At 33.8% G+C, this 20891-nt stretch overlaps 1 protein-coding gene across 1 annotated transcript in view; it reads right to left on the bottom strand.

Moving 5' to 3' along the window:
- Nucleotides 1-20891, bottom strand: part of LOC129942280 (uncharacterized) — a 340223-nt gene that overhangs the window by 20373 nt on the left and 298959 nt on the right. Inside the window, exon 6 of the mRNA XM_056051178.1 lies at nt 7455-7552. Within this exon, the coding sequence (XP_055907153.1) occupies nt 7455-7552 (98 nt within the window). The remainder of the gene's footprint in view (nt 1-7454; nt 7553-20891) is intronic.

Genomic DNA, 20891 nt, shown 5'->3' with positions numbered 1-20891 from the left:
GGCGTCAAATGAGGGGTTGAACGCAAATGTTCCCATTGAGACGTTGTGGGGCTCGATAAAAAGAATTTTTATTAAAGCTGTATCTGAAACGGTACCGAGGCAATCTAGAGATAAGGTTTTGTGAATATCCCAAGACACCTGGGACAAAATATATAAAATTATAAAAGTATATAACAGCTCAAAAAGTAGTGCAGAGGTGTATGAGACGAGATAGGAGGGCCAGATTCGCCAAATTGGCAGAAAGCGCTGAGGAAGCTGCAAGAAGAGGTAACGCTAGAATGCTGTACAAAATCACTAAAGATCTTGTAGGCCAACAAAGTATTGTCAACCATCCTGTTCGTCTTTTAGTGTCAATGAAAGATCAAGGAGTATTCCTGTACATTGCTGAACGATCACCAAAATGCATATGTAAACGCTAATGCAAATCATCAACTGCCGGACACACGTAGATCTACCAGAAGCATTAATATTGAACCCCCGGCATGCAGGGAAATAAGAACAACAAAGCAGCTGGGCTGGATGGCATACCTGTCGAATTCCCCAAAGCAGACCCCGACTTGGCTCCTGGTATTTTGTTGCCAAGTCTGTAAGTCTGTTTGGGAAAACGAAACCTTTCCCAGGGAATGCAACTACGGGGTAATCGTCAAGCTACCAAAAAAAGGTAATCTTAATAACTGTCGATCATGTGTCGACCACATTAACATCTTGCGAATAATTGTTGAAAAATCGTCGGAGTACCAATCGCCACTTTACCTAATGTTCGTCGATTTTGAAAAGGCCTTCGATTGCGGTAGTCGTAATGTTATCTGGAGACCGCTTGTTCCTGATAAAATTGTTTCTTTAATAAAAGAGTTTTACAACAACGCAAGGTTTTTCGTTTTGCACAATGGACAGCTTTCCGACGCATTTGAAGTGAGACGGGATGGTGTATTGTCACCAATTCTGCTTTTGCCGGTTATTGATGATGGTATGACTGCTACGATGGGTGAACACGAGAGACTGGGTATCCAATGCCGCCGGAAGGAAACATTAAGCCATTTGAACTACGCTGACGACATATGCTTAATGGCAAACAGAAATAGAGACCTCAGCCAAATGTGCCAATCTCTTCAACAAAATAGGGAGGTGGCTGGCTTAAGGATTAATGCCAGTAAGACTTAATTAATGCACACCAGCCGAAACCAACAAAAACAGTTTATTGTGAGACAAGTGGCAGTAGAAGAGGTCACCCAATTCAACTATCTGCGAAGCTATTTGGCCCTCGATGGTGGAACGGACCTGTATGTCACCAATAGAATAAATAAAGTCCGTATTGGATTCGGAATGCTTTCTGAAGTGTGTAACTCCAGGAAAATAGCGCTCCCTACCAAGTTAAAGTTGTTTGAGTCCAACGTAAAATCCGTGCTGCTATATGCCTACGAAACATGGAAGTGCTCTGCTGACATCTCAAAAAGGTTGCACATTTTTGTCAACCGCTGTCTACGTTACATCCTGAACATCCGGTGGCCACAAGCCATATCTAACGATGTACTGTATCTCAGGACTGGGCAAACAAAAATGGATGTTGACATCGCGCATAGAAAGTGGCTCTGGATTGGCCATACATTGAGTAAGCCGGACGATAATATAGCAAAGCAGTGCTTTCAATGGAATCCTCAAGGTAGAAGGTGGCTTGGAAGGCCAAGAGAAACATGGAGATATCATGAAGGAAGCTCGGTCCCAAAGCTTTGGGCGAGTTCAGACAACACAAGAGACGTCATTTGCTCCTTTTTTTGAAGGTACATTTTTTTCAAGTGTCATAAATTTCAAATTCAAAACTTTACTTCACAAACCTCTACTCTTAGTTCATAGCACAAAAGATACCAAGAACATTATTGTCTACAAAACACTCCTCAGGAAAGCGAGACTTGTCGCTTTGTCACGATTTGTATTTTGTACCTTTAAGAAATGTTACTTATTTCTTTTCCAAATTATCAAGAAACCCTTTTACAGAAAAGATTTATTGAAGTTGTGCAGAAAATGAATAAATCAGAGCAATAAAGTTCAGCTTTAAGTTGAATAAAAAAGATATGATCAACTGTCATTTTGACGCAAGTAGACTTGATTTGATAGTTAGGAAGATTTTTCTTGACTAACTTTCCATTACAGTTGCCTTGATTGGAATTTTTGGCAGCTGGCCAATTAAGATTTTCAAAAAACTCAGATCTACATCTGACTGTCTTCTCTTGCAAGAAGACGAAGACTTAATACTATTCAGGAAATGGTGCAACAATAATCGTCGTGTTTTAAATGTTAACAGATGTACAACCGTGAGCTTTACACGCAAAAGAGTTCCAATTGTTTTTAGTTACATGTTTGATTCTTGTCCTTTAAGTAGAGAATATGTATTTTCTGACTTGGGTGTTGTCTTAGAATATAAACTAACATTGAATGTACATATTAACTTCATAGTTAAAAAAGCAAATAGAGTTCTGGGTTCCATTAAGAGATTTGGACGTGATTCATACATATGTTTTAAAATTACTTTTTGTTTCACTTGTGAGTACAGTACGGTCACCTTACTACACGTCACTAGACTCGAAGCCATTCACAAAAGGTTTTTGTCTACGATCGCTTCATTACCGCCTTATTCACAAAGAATTTCTCTCATAAATCTTCCTTCTTTGACAAATCATAGGATGTACTTCTAATTTTGTTTTATTGTTAGAACAATAAATAGACAAATTTTATCACCAATAGTTCTTGGAAGTTTAAAATTTGGTTTTAACCGTTCAAGTTAAAGGCTCCAGAAACCATTGAATTCTAATTTTAGTAGATCAAATTATGGTGTACATAGCCCATAGATAGTAAGATGTTAGAATCGTTTATAATTAGCCAAACCACCTTTTTAGCCACGTAAATTGCTAAAAATTGATTAAATAATTAAAAATTTTGCGCCAATTTCACTCGATTTCCAATTATGATTTCGAATTCATTACACCCTATTTCCCATGTAATGTATTTTAACCTAAATAAAATGGTCTTTACCAACCATAACGAGCTGTATAGAGCCATGTCTAGTTTTGGAATTCTCGGTGCTTCATAAAGGTTGGAAACAACTTAACAGAATCTTTTGGTATCAAAAAAGGCCTTAGACAATGTGATGCGCTATCATGCGATTTCCTTAACATCGTACTTGGAAGAATAGTGCAGAGCTTCCACGTCAACACCAGAGGCACTATCTCTCAAAAGTCTGTCCAATTACTCTCATATGCTGATGGCATTGATATAATCGGAAGAACTCAGGGTGATGTGAGTGTGGCTTTTGTGAGTATTGAGGTAGAGGCGGTAAAAATGGGGTTAACAGTTAGTGAAGGCTAAAAAGACCTACAACACAGAGACGCAACAGGAAACAACACCAGAAGTGCTTAGATCAAACGAAGAATTACTCTTGCTAACCGCTGTTTCTTTGGGCTAAGAAAGCACTTAAGTGGTAAAACCCTCTCTCGAGGGACCAAGTGACGAAAGCGGATGAAAGCACTTTTCGGGGGAAAAGTTCTTCACGTGATATACGGCCCAGTATGCATAGCAGGTGATGAAACGACGAACTGTACGGCCTGTACACCACGTAGACTTAGCCAGAAGGGTAAAAGTCCAATGACTGAGATGGATGCTATGGCCCGGAAAGTCTTCAAATCCACGCCCACAAGACAGCGCAGTAGAGGAACACGACGCATCAGGTGGCACGCACAAGTGGAAAGTGACCTCACCGAAGTTGGATTGCGCAATTGAAGGCATCAAGCTTTGACCAACTCTGTTTTCCCTCCTACCGGTATATCCTCTTAAATCCTTCCCTATTTCCCTAATGCTCGCACTGTGTTTAAATATAAACATATATAAGGGTCTAATAATCTAATAACCCCTTGAGTGCCTGTAAATATAAAAAAAGAAGCAAGGGTCTGCGTTAGATAGAGAAGTTTGTTGGGTAAGGACCTAATTCACAGGACTGCAGCGCCACTTTAGGTAGTAAGTAAGTAAGTAAGATAGTATCATCAATGAAAGCTTGACAACTTCTCAACCAATGCTAAAGCCTTGTTGAAGAGCAAATAAATAATGATGCATATTCAAAACCCTCTACGCAAAAGATGGCTACACAGTAGACACAGGAAATCAAATATCAAGACCTTCAATCGTATAGTTTGTTAAAGAATTTTAACATATCCATCATAACCTTCTCATAGGTATAACTATTGTCATTTAAGAGCATTAAGTGATCAAAAGTCTATCAAAAATATTTGTCCGTCCTTAATTAAGAACAACACACAAGCAGCACATCGTATACATACCTTATATACAAGATGCGAAGCTACCAGTAGTATATTTACATATGTATTATCATTTGCCTTGACTTAGTAAATAAATTTAACCTACTTTTTTTTCCACACTTTAGCCCTTTTTGAGGCTAAAACTATGTCAGTTACTACGAAGACGAACTTATAAACTATCTACCTATGAGTTAGTATACCGCTTTACGAAAAATCTATGCACATTCATTTTTGCACAAACCCCCTTTTGCTCTTCAATATTTTATAGATGTAGAGTTTTCTGCAATAAATGTAAGTATGCGAGCTTTACAAGTTACAACCTTGTAAGGCAAAGTAAGTATGCAATGTTCTCGGTACATATGTACTCAGTTTGCCTTTGCTTAAATAAAACTGCAAGGGAGTATTTAAACGATAAACTGGGTTACTGGGCCAAGCCGGGTTGTGAATAATATTGTCGTCGTGTCGGTCGGTAAAGTAGTGGGTCGGAACTACGTTTTGTTTTATATTTATTTTGGGGCCAAGGTTCGAATCGATTGTGTTTATTTTTGCTCTGCAAACAATAAAAATAACAGTTCTCTTTGCTGTAACTTGATGATTATGGCCCTGGACACTGCATATTTACATATATCGCCATATAAATGATAATATTTGTGTGTTTCTAAGTTTTGTACATGTTGCATGCCGCTGCCGTTGTTGCTGTATGCAATTAAAATACTGCATTGAAAATATTTATTAAATATGATTGCGACAACACACCCGACAAGTCACAGTTAAATAGTTGGAAATAACTACATATAGAGGGTGCTTTTTTTTAGATATCTTTTAGAAGGAAACGAAGTATGATTCTTGTAATAAATTTTCTGGATTTGCAAAAGTTCTTCAGGAGTATGTTTTTTCATTGTGAAATGTCAAACCGAACCGAAAATAAATCAAGTAACAGTGAAAGATTGTCAGCTAGGTTGTTTAGAAAGGACTAGTTCTAGGGTTCTACTCTGTATTTTGTTTCGAAAGTCAATTTTATTGAAAAGTCATTTCCGTTCCTAATTTGATTTCGTACTCTGTAAAACTTTCGGAACGGGGAGAGATGAGTACTAAAAAACTTTTTCCTTTTTCGGATCAATTTTTTTGAATATCGAATTATTTCTTATGAGATCTGTCAAATCGATAAATCATAACAAAACAAACTTTGCAGTTAAGAGAACATTTTGTTTTTAAAGAAAGAATTTATATTAACATTATTACTCCCGTGTTTTGTTGGAAAATCTATCCATAGTATAGTAGGATTTTACACGAATAACAAAAACAATATCAATAGTGTGAATGCTAGCGAGAGTAGAATTTTACTAGGGATGTGTTTTTGACATTTATACGAGTCTCGAATGGATCTTATATGATTTCGTTCTCAAATGTTGTTGCGATTGATATTGCATTTGTATCTCGATGGCTGTGTTCGTTGAGTAGTTGTGCATTTGGAATCATGTCTTTTCCATTGGGGAAAAAAATCAATCTGTTATTGTTGATATTATTTAGTTTTGTTAATGAAAATGGACGAACTGGACTTATTTTGCAAGAGAAAACAATAGAAAAGATTAATTAATGTTTTCACCAAAGGTTTATCTCAGTTTAGATTAAATAAATCTTTTTGGTGTTTCCACCGCACAAGAAGATTTAAAAATCATTAAGTTTGACATCATTTTCTAAAATGCGAATGGTTTTTCGATGTTTCTTATGAAGTGCAAGTGAAATAGTTTGATTCGTGTTAAACAATGAAAAACTGAGTAGTTTAGCACCATATAAGCTTCAAGCTAGCTTCAACATCATGAGTTATATAAAAACCGTTTATTGGCAATTTCTTACTGTAATTTATATGGAATATCAAAAAAACACGGCTACTATAAGAAAAGTAAATGAAACGAAAGCAATTAAAAGAAAAATTATACAGGACAAATCAAATATTATGGAAATGTGTGATAAAAGTTAACATTTTATTGTTGAAAAAGATTTAAAATTATTATTGTTTATTACCTAAAGTCATCTTAAAACTATGCGTCACATTGAAATTTGTAAGAGGCAAGGAGGCTATCAGCATCAAATAGGACATGATCAGACAGCATTGAACACAAACAGGAAATCGGTTACGCTATTCAAATATTGCCACAAGTTGTTTGAGGTTTTTTTCCGTCTGGGGTTTTTAAATGATCCTTGGTCAAATCGAAATGCGAGCACAAACAGTTGACTAAAATCTATTGTCATGTGTGCTTTCATTTTTATCCCTTTTCTTAAATATATTTGCTCGTTTTGTAATTTTTAATTAAGATTCAGATTTTCAATTTCGTTATCACATTAGATGTCGAAATACATTTTCCGTTTTAGAAAGCTTTTGACATACGAAAACGAATGGTACGAAGTTGCACTTTAGGAATTGTCATTTCGAAAATAGTAAATTTCATTACTTAAAATCCCGTTTAAAAACTCATTTGCTGTAAACCTTTTACTGCCATTCATCAACCTTAAAATAACTCTAAAGTATTTATGCTAAAATGTTTTTTTTTACAGAAAAACGCAAACCGATATCAAGTCAATTTCTTGATATTATTTCAAATTCTTAGTCTTAAGGTTGTTACATCAAGTTTTTGAGTCAGTTTCGAACTAAGGCCTAGTGACTTACAACTCTCAACCATTCCTAAAGTCGAATCCGAACGGATTATTTGAGAGAGCACTCTTGGAAGATTTGTGAATTCCCCGCAAGAGGCAATACCAGTTAACAAAACTTTAAATGGCACAGGCAGGGATTGACCCAATATCTCAGGCATGACAGTTCTATGCACTTACCATCACACCACGGGTACGAATATATCAGAAAATTTTATACAAATAATGTTGACTTGGAATCAGCAGTAAAAACTAGCAACAATTAGAGTTGTTGGAGATTTGGCTTTGGGGAGAAAATCATGTCAGCTACTGAATTAACATCTGACTATTGTAAGATCTCACAACTAAGAGCCTAAAAGTAGTTCTGTAATAGTCACAGTATTTAGATAACTTAAAGTTTTCAATGAGTACTTGGAAGTATAGAACCAAAACAAATTTAAGGGTCTTTTCAAAAATTAAATGTTAGTATTTCTAAAAAAAAAGAAAAAACAAACTCACCCAATATGAGCATCACGAACGTGTCTTTCAATATTTGAGGAAGTCTTTTCTGTGAAATCACATCCTCTCCAGGTGCATTTGAAAATACGTTTGTTTACCTGCAACAAAAATAAAACAAAACAAATTCATAAAAATCTGTAAATACAATTTTAAATTTAAACATGTGTTTATATTTTATTAAAATAAATTTAAAAATAAAAACAATAATATTACCATGTCATCATGATGAGTTATCTTCATATCTCTTTTAAATCTCTTCTTTTCCTAGAGTTTTTATTATAATAAATAATAAAACACACACGCACTTTGTTATTGAAATGAATAAAGCGTTTTTTTTTAATTGAACGTATATTTACTACTACCAGGGAATGGTGTGGTCAAGGGTGAAATAACGAATTTTTAATTCATTTATCGCACTTTTAGTAAAATATCATTGCCTACAGGACTGAAACTGTACAAACCATTTGCTGACATACACAATCCAGAGGGGCAATGTGCAACTTTTGGCATCACAATGTTATATGCGAGGACATACCTACTGGTTGATATACCCATATAATGTAAAATTAAAAAAAGGCAGTACGTATTCGCCCTAGTGACCCACTTTTCTTATTTTCTATTTCCTTACAAAATGCACTCGCAGTTGAATGAAAGAGAGTGAGCGAGCAAGAATATATGTTAGTGGAGAATGCAACCCTTTTACAACGCTGAGAGATGCTATAGTATGCGGCGTGCATCCCTTTCCGTAAGGGTAATACATACCATACATATATATAAATGGGCTTGTTGATCTATGTTGGCAGACCGGGTAAAAATTGGGTACAATGTTGTGTGTCAAAAGCGGTGCGGCGCGGCGACGACACGGACGGCGCGGCGGCGGCAATGATTCTACTTTAGATGACCCAGTTTTTGGGACTGCAACAAGACAAAAGTACATAAATAAAAGTAATGCAGGGAATGGCCTAGTAAATTGTTTTAAATATGGGTTATTACATTATTACTAGAAGGACTTCTATTTACTTGTACACAAAAACAAGTACAGTTGTGTCCTTTCAATTAATAGTCAGTGAAGAATGCATTTTTGTTAATTTAAATACAAAACAGAGGCTGGGATGTGATCAACTGATAACCTCCCTTTGGTGTCCTTTAAAATAATTATTTTGTAATTAAGGAAACTTCGAAAAGTATGTAATGAATACTTTAGGTATTTTTTTGTATTTATATAAGGAGGATTAATGCAGTTTATTAAGTTCTGCATTTTTGGTGGGGTTTAAATAATTTTTAAACAAAATTGGGAAGTCAAAACCCCTTCTTGTTCTCAAAATATTCAAGTTGAACATTTTTTTTTAACCAGTTTAACTTTAGAATTTATATTTGTTGTTAAACATATTTCAAAGTCCTTCCTTGACGTTATTATACTTGTATAACAAAATTAATTTTAAGCCTATATATCTGCGGTTCTTAAGCTATGGCCGACAAAAACAGGTTAAACGGACATATAGACGTACGACCTTCGGAATGCGTAAGACACACAGACATCTCTTTATGAATCATTGAATTTCTTTAAGAATCATTGATTTTAGAGACTTTGACTAGAGAAATTTCGGAACTTTTAATTTGAAAAATCAGACAAATATAATAACTTGTTAAATAAATAAATAAGGTGGCTCAACAGTCCGTAGAGACCTTTAAATCATTCTTGTGTACGATTCATTTCAGGAATGGTGGGGACCTACAGTTTTTATGCCGAATCCGTACGGCTTATTTGAGAAAGCACTTTAAATGGCAAGAATTACTCTAGCAATACATGTGAAAAAATCCTTACGTGGCAAGATAACTTGTTATGGGAAGTTTATTTTTAAACATTGAAATATATGGTAACAAGTCGTTGAACTAGTAAAGTCGTAACTGATGACACAATGCAAAGAAACTACACCATTTTTTAAACAAATTAAACTGACAACTGACGATAGGTTTGCTAGCTGGAATCAAGAGAACTTACAACACCAGCTGTCAATGAAACAAATATGGCGTCTGGCTCGAATAAGTTCCCTTTTTTGTAGCAAATGGGCAATAACTCTCCAAATATACTCTTCCAAGAACTCAATTTTTTCGGGCTTATCTGCGTAGACAAGCTTCTTCCCATAATTCTACAAAATATATTCCTAGGGGGTCGTTTCGTAAAACGATTCACGTACGAAGATAAACGTCAAAACGTTATAACCAAAACGATACCGTTTGCAAGATGGCGAAATAGATGTTATCTTCAGTAATTTCCAAATGTTAACTAAGCAAGTTAAAGTAAAAATGTTTTGGCGTAGTTTAGTTTTGCTATAAAGTAAAACTTAAATTTAAAAAAAATCAGTTACGAAGAAAATTAAGAGATTTATCAGACAGCCTTAAAAACCAAACTGTATGTAAATTAATTTTTTCTACTTGTAAAATAATTTAACAATTATAGCTTTGTTTACCGTTTTCGAATTTCAAAAGAGACCTTTATAATAATATTGGACGCAATAAACTATTGTCGTTAATTAGAATTTCTTTGGGTTGAATAATGCAATTTATTCTTGACCCAGATCTGTCAAAACAGAAAACACATCCTATCGTGCCACGAAAAAAAAATCAATTTTGAGGGAAATATGAATTTCCATTGAAAACTCTATAAGATTTGTTGTAACTATTGAGACTTTGAGTGGCGGAATGTACTAATGTTTGACAGACAACGCCTCTTGCATAAAGCACATGATTAACTTCTCATAGGAAGTTATTGTAATGGGTCCGATTTGTCAAACTGAACATTTTGACATTTCTAAACGTTTCAAGGTTCTTAGAGCCGAAATAAAAGATTTTTAGAAAGATATCTGTGCGTGCGTGTGTACGTACGTCCGTTCGCGACGTTATTTTTATCATCCATAGTTTAAAACCAGAAGACTACAAATAAATATTTTGTTATACAGATAACAATGCAGAAAGATGGAGAAAGGGCTCTCAAGAAAATTAAAAAAAAGGTGAAAACTTTGGTTAACCCCTTAATATCTTACGAACCTATATCGCTAGAGACTTGAATTAAATTCTTTATAATATATTGTAACGGGATCCGAAACAAGTATATTTTTGGGAACAAATGCAATTAACGGTTTTTTATAAATAAAAAAATAAAAAATTGTCATCTCGAAAATTCTACGAATACAAAATAATTTTATCTCAAAATAACTTTGCTCCACAAAGATAAAGTTTTTAAAATCTGTTAAAATTTTGAGAAAAATCTAATCGACAGTTTTTCTAATAAAAAATAAAAACATAAAAAAACATTACTTAAAGTTGGTAAAAATTGAATTTTGACTCAAATATCTTTTCAAAACTTTGAGATATTAGCTTTAAACAACTTTTATCTTTTGAAAAATATTGTTGTCAAAATCGATTTTCGACTCAAATAACTTTTCAAAACTTTGAGATCATGGCTTCCAATAAGAAATATTGTTTTCAACATTCGGACAAATTTTGAGAAAAATCGAATTGAAACAATACTAAAACATGGTAAAAATTTACTTAAAAATATTGTCTTCAAATATTGTTTTCGATATTCAGTATTTTTTTCTATAAAAATCTAACAGTCCGTTTTTTCATAAAAAATTAAAATCTACAAAAAATATAACGCAAATTTGGTAAAAATTGATGTTCGGTTCTTGATATCTTTCAAATTAATTTTATTCATCCAATTTATAAAAAATTAAGAAATGCTACTAAAATTGGTAAAAATTTGTTTTCGACTGAAAATCTAATCAACAAAACTAGATTTTTAAATTTAACTATTTCTTGATATTAAAAATATTGTTGGTAATAATTCAATTGACAACTTTTTTAACCCAACACGAAAACCTACAAACTTTTAAGTAAGACAAATAGACAGACGGGGTGGGAAATTATCAGTGTGGGTCGCATCCCAGCCACTTTTTTCAATTTGAAAAACACCCCTTTACTGGACAACATAAGAAATCATAATGAAAAACGTGTTTTCTTATTTGGGGTTCCCAAGCACATGCGACTTTTTCAATGGCCTCAACTCTTTATATTATTGCTTTCATTAGCAAATTATATTTCAATTTAAACCTTGAACTCTCTTGCACTATTTGTCCTTAAGAACACAATAAGTTTTGAAAAAAGTTTAAATACGTGTTTTTAACGATATTTTTTAACAAACAAATAATGCAATAGTTCAAAAAGAATAAGTGGTTATAAAGGTGATGATAAAATTATAACTTTTAAATTTTTACAAATTTTCCCAAAAACAAACATACATAAGTATCTACACCTAACCTCTTTGTGCTAATTCAAACGTCCACCCACATGTTTTGTATGTATGTACTATCTTACCTACAATATGTGTGTTTTTGGGGCATGACCTAGTTTACTCTATTATACCCTTCGACATGCATTCGACAACAACAACACGACCTACGTTCCGCTAAAAGAGGGCTCTTGATGATGGTAACTTTTATCAAAAGACAACCCTCAGCTTACCATACATAAAAAAGGTTTTAACTTAATTGTTGACAAAGTTGTTGTTGTTGTTTTCACTCATCATTTCCATGAATTACTTAATTTTCATGATGACTCAAGGATAAGGACACATTTTGTGTCCGGCGAAAAATTAAAGCACACAAATTCAACAGAACAAACCCTGAATCTAGGTTAAATGTGTTGCACTCTTTATGTGTGTATTTGTCTATTTGTCATAGAGGCAAAATCTTCCCATCATAACCAACCACGCTTAACTTGGTGTGTAGTTTTTGAAAAACGATGTATAGTAAAGTGATGTGACCTACATTTTTGGCACGCTATCCTAATATAGGCTAGAGGTGTGGAGTTCCATGGCCATCATGGTTAAAACGCATTATGAAGGGTAGCTTGCAAACGTTTGACTAGGCTTATAGGCATAACTCGTATACTTTTGGGTGAATTTGTACCTAGCTAAATGAAAATTGCAATCGTTTGTGCATGCTTTTGAGGGAGCGTTTTATTAAAATGAAGAATAGTTTAACTTTTGTTTGTGATGCAAGCAAGGTACACGTTTGCTGTAAACCAGGTCAAGGGCTTCAAGGGAATAAGCTCGTTTGTTTTGTACAAATATAAATGAGAGAAGAAGATTTAATCTATAACTTTAAAGAGTTGTATTTTTGATTTATTTTAAAAAAGTTTGAGAAAACTTCGATTTTGCCAGTGACATTCATAAATCATAATGTCATGTTTAAGAAAATGATAAATACCTAATTCATAATCGTGTTCAACATTTTAAAACGTTATTAAAAATCTATCTTGTTTACCCGAATACCAAATATTTCCAGACATGTGGTTTTTAATCTTGGATTTTACACTTGAATTGTGCCAAGACTTGAACAACGTTTTACAAATCGTAAACAATTTATAATGGTACGGTTTGTTCGATCTAACTTAACAAAACTTTGGGTAAGAGCATTTTTTGGCTTCGCGTCGTGGGCCTCCAAGATCGTTCGATTGAAAAATGCAGGGGAGTCGTTCCATAATTTTTAAAACAATAATCGTCAAAACGAACTCAACTAAAGATAATGTTTGTTGGATAACTTGAAAATGTTATTAAACTTGATTTTTGTTTACTTGAAATTATGAAACTTTTCAACAGAAATTTCTTGTTACTAAACATACCAACTATTTTATGCTGTTTATTGACAGGCGACCTTATAGCTATCATTGAAATCAATTTGGAAACATTTTTAAATGGATTTTTGACTGTGTTTCCTTTTGATTAGAAATACAAACTATATGCTGATCGATCGGTGAATTGTGCAGTAATTTTTGGCTAAAACTTATTTTTCTATTTTCCGGAGAGAAAATTATTATCCTGAACAGCTGATATTCTTATGTTCAAAAGTAAAACGAATCGTTCCCCTGATTTGTGTTGCAATTTCACACAACTCCAATGACAGATTTCTGTCAGTAAAAAATATTCGGTGGATTTCAATCAGGACATTTTTTTCATGACGAAAATAGCTATAAACGATATGTCAAAAAAATTCCAATGATTGGTTTCAATGATGAGAACCAATAATAGCTACACGGAAAAAAAAACATTGCGATTATTACAACGTCAGTATGGGTGTGAACGCAATACTGTATGGCTTAGAAGATTTCCATCGGATAAAAAGTTGTAAGCATAGTTAATTTGTCTATAATGAGAATAGTAATACGATACGCCAATGCCAGTATGGGAGTCAGGTCCATCTGGCATTGGCGACATCTACAACGCTCCTAGCAGAAAAGTCTATCCATTATTTTTATGTCCCTTATAAAAAAAAATAAATTGGGTGGCGCAACAATCCGCTTGAGAACTAGGGCCTAGTGACTGACAAATTTCAACCATTCCTGTGCGCGAGTACTGTTGTCAGGGATAGAAGGGACCTACAGTTTTAAGCCGATTCCGAACGGAAAATTTGAGAAAGCACTTTTCATGACAAGAATTACTCTTAAAGAATTTGTCAATTCCTCGCAAGAGGTAGTACCCGTGAAAAAACTTTAGGTGGCACAGTCAGGGATCGAACCCAAGAAGTCTCGCATGACAGTGCATCGCACTAACCATTATTCCACGGGTACTATACTATATCCCTTATGTCCCTTATTACTCATGCACTATTAAAAGTTATCCAATAAGGGTATCAATTATCACGCCATAAATTATCGCGGAAAAAACTAGTAGCATTGCGACATCTTCGGTACAGTATGGGGATGAAGGCAATTCTGTCCGGTCAAACGTACTATATGCCCTTGTGTTACAAGCGTGATACCATACAGTATAGTATATAATCCCATACTTATACGAGTTGTTGCAAGACGATGTAGGAATATCACCGATACTTTTTTAGTATTAGTCTCCAGACCATCCATCTTGAGTGTTTTGTGTCCAACGTCTAAGAATGTACACTTCGAAAATTGCTCGAATAAAAGTCAAATTTCTATCCACAGCAGGATTTAACTTAACTTTTTATCGGAAGTGATTTTACTGCCGATGTTAATATTGTTTTTCATACAAATTTCTACTGTACTACACATGACTTCTCTAAAAAAAACGGGATTGCTTCCTATCTGAAAAATATCGTTTTTTAAGTTTTAAGAATGTTTGTATGTGACAATTCTAAGTTAAACTACTTTTTTATTGAACAATTTGAAAAGTTACGATTTCTAATCTCTTTTTAAAAAACACTTGGATTGTCTGTGACAAACTTTTTTTCTACAATAAACTAGGTTCTAGACATTTAATCAACGTACGCATAAGTTACCTATTTTCTTATAAGTTTGAATCTTCAGCTTTCTTTTGATTTAGAAAACATCTATTAAATGTAACTAATTAAAAAAGTTATAATCCAAAAATTGTTAGTTTTACTTATTTAATTATTTATTTTTTATGGCCAAGCATATGCGACCATTTTATTAACATTAACTTTTAGTTTGCCGGTTTTGATCCATAAAATCTTAATTCCAATTTGTAATCATATAAAAATAGTTAAATGTTTACAAATACGTTCGTTCAACATTTTTATTCTCAAGGGTCTAAATTGTCTTAATAAAAATCTAAGTGGGTTTCTATCCTTACCCAGCCCTCACATTTTTATAATAAAGCATTTGGCATACAAAAGAACTGTTAAATACAGGAATACATTATTTTCCTGTCCTGTATAGCCTTTAATAAAACTCCTTGAAACAAACCAAAAAATAGGTCACACAGTATGCATATAGAGCACGTACATACACAAATATGTACACATATAGTAAAGGTACGTATACATTGACACAATCAAGAAAAGTCTTTGTTAGATATTCAAAATATCCCATATCCTTCGTTATCCTTTTTTGTTGTTACTTCCACAGTTAGACTCACTAACTTTATCATTCTATATACAGGCGCAAACTTTACCTACCACATATGGAGAAGTTCTGGTGTTGTCCTGAAACTTCGTGCTGTTTTTATTATGTGTGTAAATGTGGGTGCGAAAACTTCGGATTTCGATCCAACAACGTTTTCCAAACAATGGAATTCAAGCTTCGTTGAATTGAGAAAGAGAGTCTTCATATACAACAACATTTTTAAAGCTGGAACAACTGATAAGAAGAGTTTATTCATTACATTTTATACGCTCTTTGGAGCAAATAGATTCAAGCTGCATTTAAGCAAACTTTCAAAACATACATATTTCTAAGGGAGAAAGTTTAGCAAATCTACGAGTACAACATATTCCTAGGTTTTTGTTTGTTTTTGGATCGATACGCGTCTAATATGGCGAAATGCCGGTTTCCTTGATTCCTGTATTCGAGAAAATTTTCGAAATCCACACATATATAAGCTTGTCGTAGAGTCTATGTAGACTAACGCACATAATGTATATAAACGCCTGGGTAAACAAACAAATACATTTACAATAAGGAGCTTTTCCGGCGTGACCTAATTTCTAGTGCGCGGCAGCACCAAGGCTTTTCGAATGCAATCAAATCCTGTTTATATCTTTTTGTTGTTAAACATAGATGATGTTTAAAAATGGGACACACGATAAGGATGTAGAACACAACGGGGATTCTATCAACTTTTGGAGAGATATATGAATGTGTGTGTATAGGTAGGTAAGTTTGTACAAATAAAAGCAAAAAGGGTTTAGATTTGGTAGATGTAGATGCTTTAAAGGGATGTTAATTGCCCAAGGATCTGATTTACATACAAAAATCTTTCTGGGGTTTTATTCAAAAATATAAAAGTTATCATGCAAATAGCAGAACAAATTGTTTTTTTTTTTCTGATATGGAATTGTGTGTACCTGCAAGGAATAATACAGAATTTCAGTTACATTTGCATTAAATTTAAATCCTTAACGTGACAATTCAATTAAATTGTAAATTGGAATAGATTGGATGGGTGCTAATCACGCATTTCTAGATGTGCTAGCTTTTAATTCAGTTTTTGTGAATTAAATAAATACGTCAATTCAAAATCTATTAATCTAACTAACTTAAAAGTACATACACTTCGTATTACATGAATAGGTACAATCCTAATCCGAACTCAATACATATCTAATTCATTCCACATTTATATGACAACTGCGGTAGTCAATATGACAACTGCGCTAGTCAATACGACTACTGCGCTAGTCAACACGACAGTTGCGTTCGTCATTATTAGAACTGCGTTCGCCAATATTAGATCTGCGTTCGTCAATATCAGAACCGCAGTAATCGTTATGACAACTGCGCTAGTCAATAGGACTACTGCGGTAGTCAATATGACAACTACGGTAGTCGATATGACAACTGCGTTCGTCATTATTAGAACTGGTTCGTCAATATTAGAACTGAGTTCGTCAATATCAGAACTGCAGTAATCATTATGACAACTGCGCAAGTCAATATGACAACTGCAGTAGTCAATATGACAACTGCGGTAGTCAATATTAGAACTACGTTCGTCAATATTAGAACTGCGTTTGTCAATATCAGTACTGCAGTAATCTTTATGACAACTGCGCTATTCAATACGACTACTGCGGTAGTCGATATGAGAACTGCGTTCGTCAATATTAGAACTACGTTCGTCAATATTAGAACTGCGTTTGTCAATATCAGTACTGCAGTAATCTTTATGACAACTGCGCTATTCAATACGACTACTGCGGTAGTCGATATGAGAACTGCGTTCGTCAATATTAGAGCTACGTTCGTCAATATTAGAGCTGCGACCGTCAATATTGGAACTGCGTTCGTCAATATTAGAACTGCGTTTGTCAATATCAGTACTGCAGTAATCTTTATGACAACTGCGCTATTCAATACGACTACTGCGGTAGTCGATATGAGAACTGCGTTCGTCAATATTAGAACTACGTTCGTCAATATTAGATCTGCGTTCGTCAATATTAGAACTACGTTCGTCAATATTAGAATTGCGTTCGTCAATATTGGAACTGCGTTCGTCAATATTAGAACTGCGTTTGTCAATATCAGTACTGCAGTAATCTTTATGACAACTGCGCTATTCAATACGACTACTGCGGTAGTCGATATGAGAACTGCGTTCGTCAATATTAGAGCTACGTTCGTCAATATTAGAGCTGCGACCGTCAATATTGGAACTGCGTTCGTCAATATTAGAACTGCGTTTGTCAATATCAGTACTGCAGTAATCTTTATGACAACTGCGCTATTCAATACGACTACTGCGGTAGTCGATATGAGAACTGCGTTCGTCAATATTAGAACTACGTTCGTCAATATTAGATCTGCGTTCGTCAATATTAGAACTACGTTCGTCAATATTAGAATTGCGTTCGTCAATATTGGAACTGCGTTCGTCAATATTAGAACTGCGTTTGTCAATATCAGTACTGCAGTAATCTTTATGACAACTGCGCTATTCAATACGACTACTGCGGTAGTCGATATGAGAACTGCGTTCGTCAATATTAGAGCTACGTTCGTCAATATTAGAGCTGCGACCGTCAATATTAGAACTGCGTTTGTCAATATTAGGACTACGTTCGTCAATATCAGAACTGCAGTAATCATTATGACAACTGGGCAGGTCAATATGACATTTTTTTCTGAAAAACGTAATTTGGTTTGACTACCGGATTGTTAATATAACATTGCTCGAAAGTCAATTTTCGTGGTCAATATGACAACTAAATTATCCAAAGTATACTTTGATGGCGGTTAAACACGGAGGAGGCAGCTTAATGGTTTTTTGGTCCATTTGTGGATAAATTTTCATATTTCAGTTCTGATATTGAGAAAGAATATGGAACCATTTACATTTGAGTCAACGTCAATTAAGTGGATTTCCAAGCATGATAATGGCCCGAAACATGCAGCAAAAATCGTGAAGAAGTGGCTTACCAACAAATCCATCAAAGTAAGAATGTTAAGCTCATAGAAAATCTATGGCATAAAGTTAAGGGAAATGTCCGACAGCATTAGAATTTTAGTTTTTGTTTTAAGGAACTTTGAATTAAACATAATGCGCTAGCCATTTTAGCTTTTTTTGGTGCTGTCCTAGCATGTTAATTGGATTGAAATCGGTTTTGGAAGTTTATTAATAGTTACTTCGTTTCTTGACATAGTGGGATATCTGTGTTATTTATTTTGAGATCTAGGAACTTACTTTATTGAACAACGATACAGTATATGGAATTTCGGAAACAAATCAATCCACCCTTATTTATATTGATTTTTAATCTCCATTTTTTGTAAATAGTTCTCCATAAGTGGCAACCTGCGTTTAATTTTATTTAGAGCTGTCACTTGCTATTTTTATAGCATCATCAACATAATATATTGAACAAGGTTTATTAAAAAAGAGCCTAAAAGAGGCAAGTCTTGGAGATACATGTTGAATAAAGATGGACCCAATATCGATCCCTGAGGAACACCTACGTATACATTGAAAAAACCAATTTTTAGGACTTTTTGAAGGTCAATATAAAGACTCAATGTGCAGTTTTTACTTCTAAGATTTTGAATGACCTTGTCTTGAAATAGAAGCAGAGCATGTTCCGTTCACTTTCCTTTTTTGAAACCAAATTGATTTGCTTGGAATGATATTCCTGTCTTCGCAGAAGCTATTCAATGGGTCAGCTAATATCCACTCAAACAGTTTATCAACCTGTTAAAAGTGAACGAAAGTTTTTAACGTCTTTTGTAGCTTTGAAAATTATCGTTATTAATACATTGGTTGAAAATCAACGATAATACTACTTTTAAAGAATATAAACATTTTCTAAATAAACATATAATTAATTGTGGATCTGTAAAGATTTACACTTTTAGGAGAAGTAAAAGGAGACAATACTGGAGGAGAGCGTTACCATTGTGCTCAAAATAAACGTTTCCTTAAAAAGGTTTACTGATGCTAAAACTTAGTGCTCGAAATCGTCATTGATTTCTGTGTTGGAATAATTTGAAGAGAATAAGTCCTGAATTGCGAATAACATGGAATGTGCATCAATTGGTTTTCGTCGTTCATTATAAAGAAGTTTGTCCTTCGAAATACCGGATCCATACAATTTTCTACCAGTTATTTTGTCGATTTTGTTGTAAGCTTGAGGGGAAGGTGTTTCTTCCCTTAGTTAATTAGTACCCTTACAAATTAATCCCTTATATTCTTTGTACCTACCTTTATCAGTTATTTTTAAAGTAAATCTTAACAAAAACAAACAAGGCACATTAGTATGAAAAAAGACTTGTTTCTCAACATCACAAGAATTTTTAGATACTACCCCAAAAAAAACTTCGGTTTTTTCCTACCCTTATTCAAAGAGATATATAGACAGTAAGGATTGGAATAATTTTGATTTCGCTTTTCTTTTATTCACTGAAACATTAGCAGCTAAAAAGCTTCCTTGTTTTTAGAGAAGAAAGCTTTTGCGTGTGCCCTATATAATAGAGCAGGGAAAATAATCCAGGACTTCCTATATAAATAACTGCACAGTCGCCATCCTCATCATCGTGTCGCGAAATTGAAGTAAATATATACATACATCACCCACACACTGATAAAAATACATACAAAAAATGTTGTCCTTTTTTTCACCTTTGGGTTGTTTGGCTTTGGTACCAGCGCACTCCGTAAATAGCTTGACCTAGTTTTCGTGTTTTCTTTTTGTAAGCGGGTTTAAGATATATTAATTTACATTCATCATACAATATTTTCTATACTTTGAGAAATATTCCAGAAGTCAAACTTTCTTCAAAATTTCAGTTTAAATTCATTGTTTTAAGATGATTTTGAGTTTTTGTTTATTGATCCATTTTATGTTTACAAAAATATAAAACAAATTTCTATGTATTGGAGTTAACAAAATATCCTTTAACTACGTTTAATTAAAAATCTAGTACAATTATTTATTTGTTTACATTTTAATGGGAACATGGTACTTGCATTTTTATGTATTGTATTATGAATAATAGTCTATCATAAGAAATCGATAAGCCTTCGGCCTTCGGCGGCGGTAATATTGCTTTTTTGTGATTGTAATTGAGACTCACGCCAAAAGTGATTAAAGATCCTTTTTCGATAGAAACACGGATATAATCAAAATTTAGCTATACACAAATGTATATACAATTGTCAAGACAGTAGACAAAATTAATTAATTGGCACAATAGCAAACCTTTCAATATTTTTCGTTTTTTTTAAGGTATTTTGACATCGATTTTATTCGTTATTTTCTCTTGTTATTTGCCCCTTGAAGTATTGATCTTCAAATATCTTACAAATAAACAGAAATTTGAAATAGTATTTACACAAGCATGTCATGATTATGTTTGTAGAGTAAAAATATCACATCTTAACCTTTAGGTTATTATATTTTGTACTCGTATTTTAAGATTTCTATTTTTATGTGTTGTTTCTGACACCGC

Source organism: Eupeodes corollae, chromosome 1, assembly GCF_945859685.1.
Source record: "Eupeodes corollae chromosome 1, idEupCoro1.1, whole genome shotgun sequence".
Taxonomy (NCBI): domain Eukaryota; kingdom Metazoa; phylum Arthropoda; class Insecta; order Diptera; family Syrphidae; genus Eupeodes; species Eupeodes corollae.
This window is presented reverse-complemented; position numbering and strand designations above follow the sequence as displayed.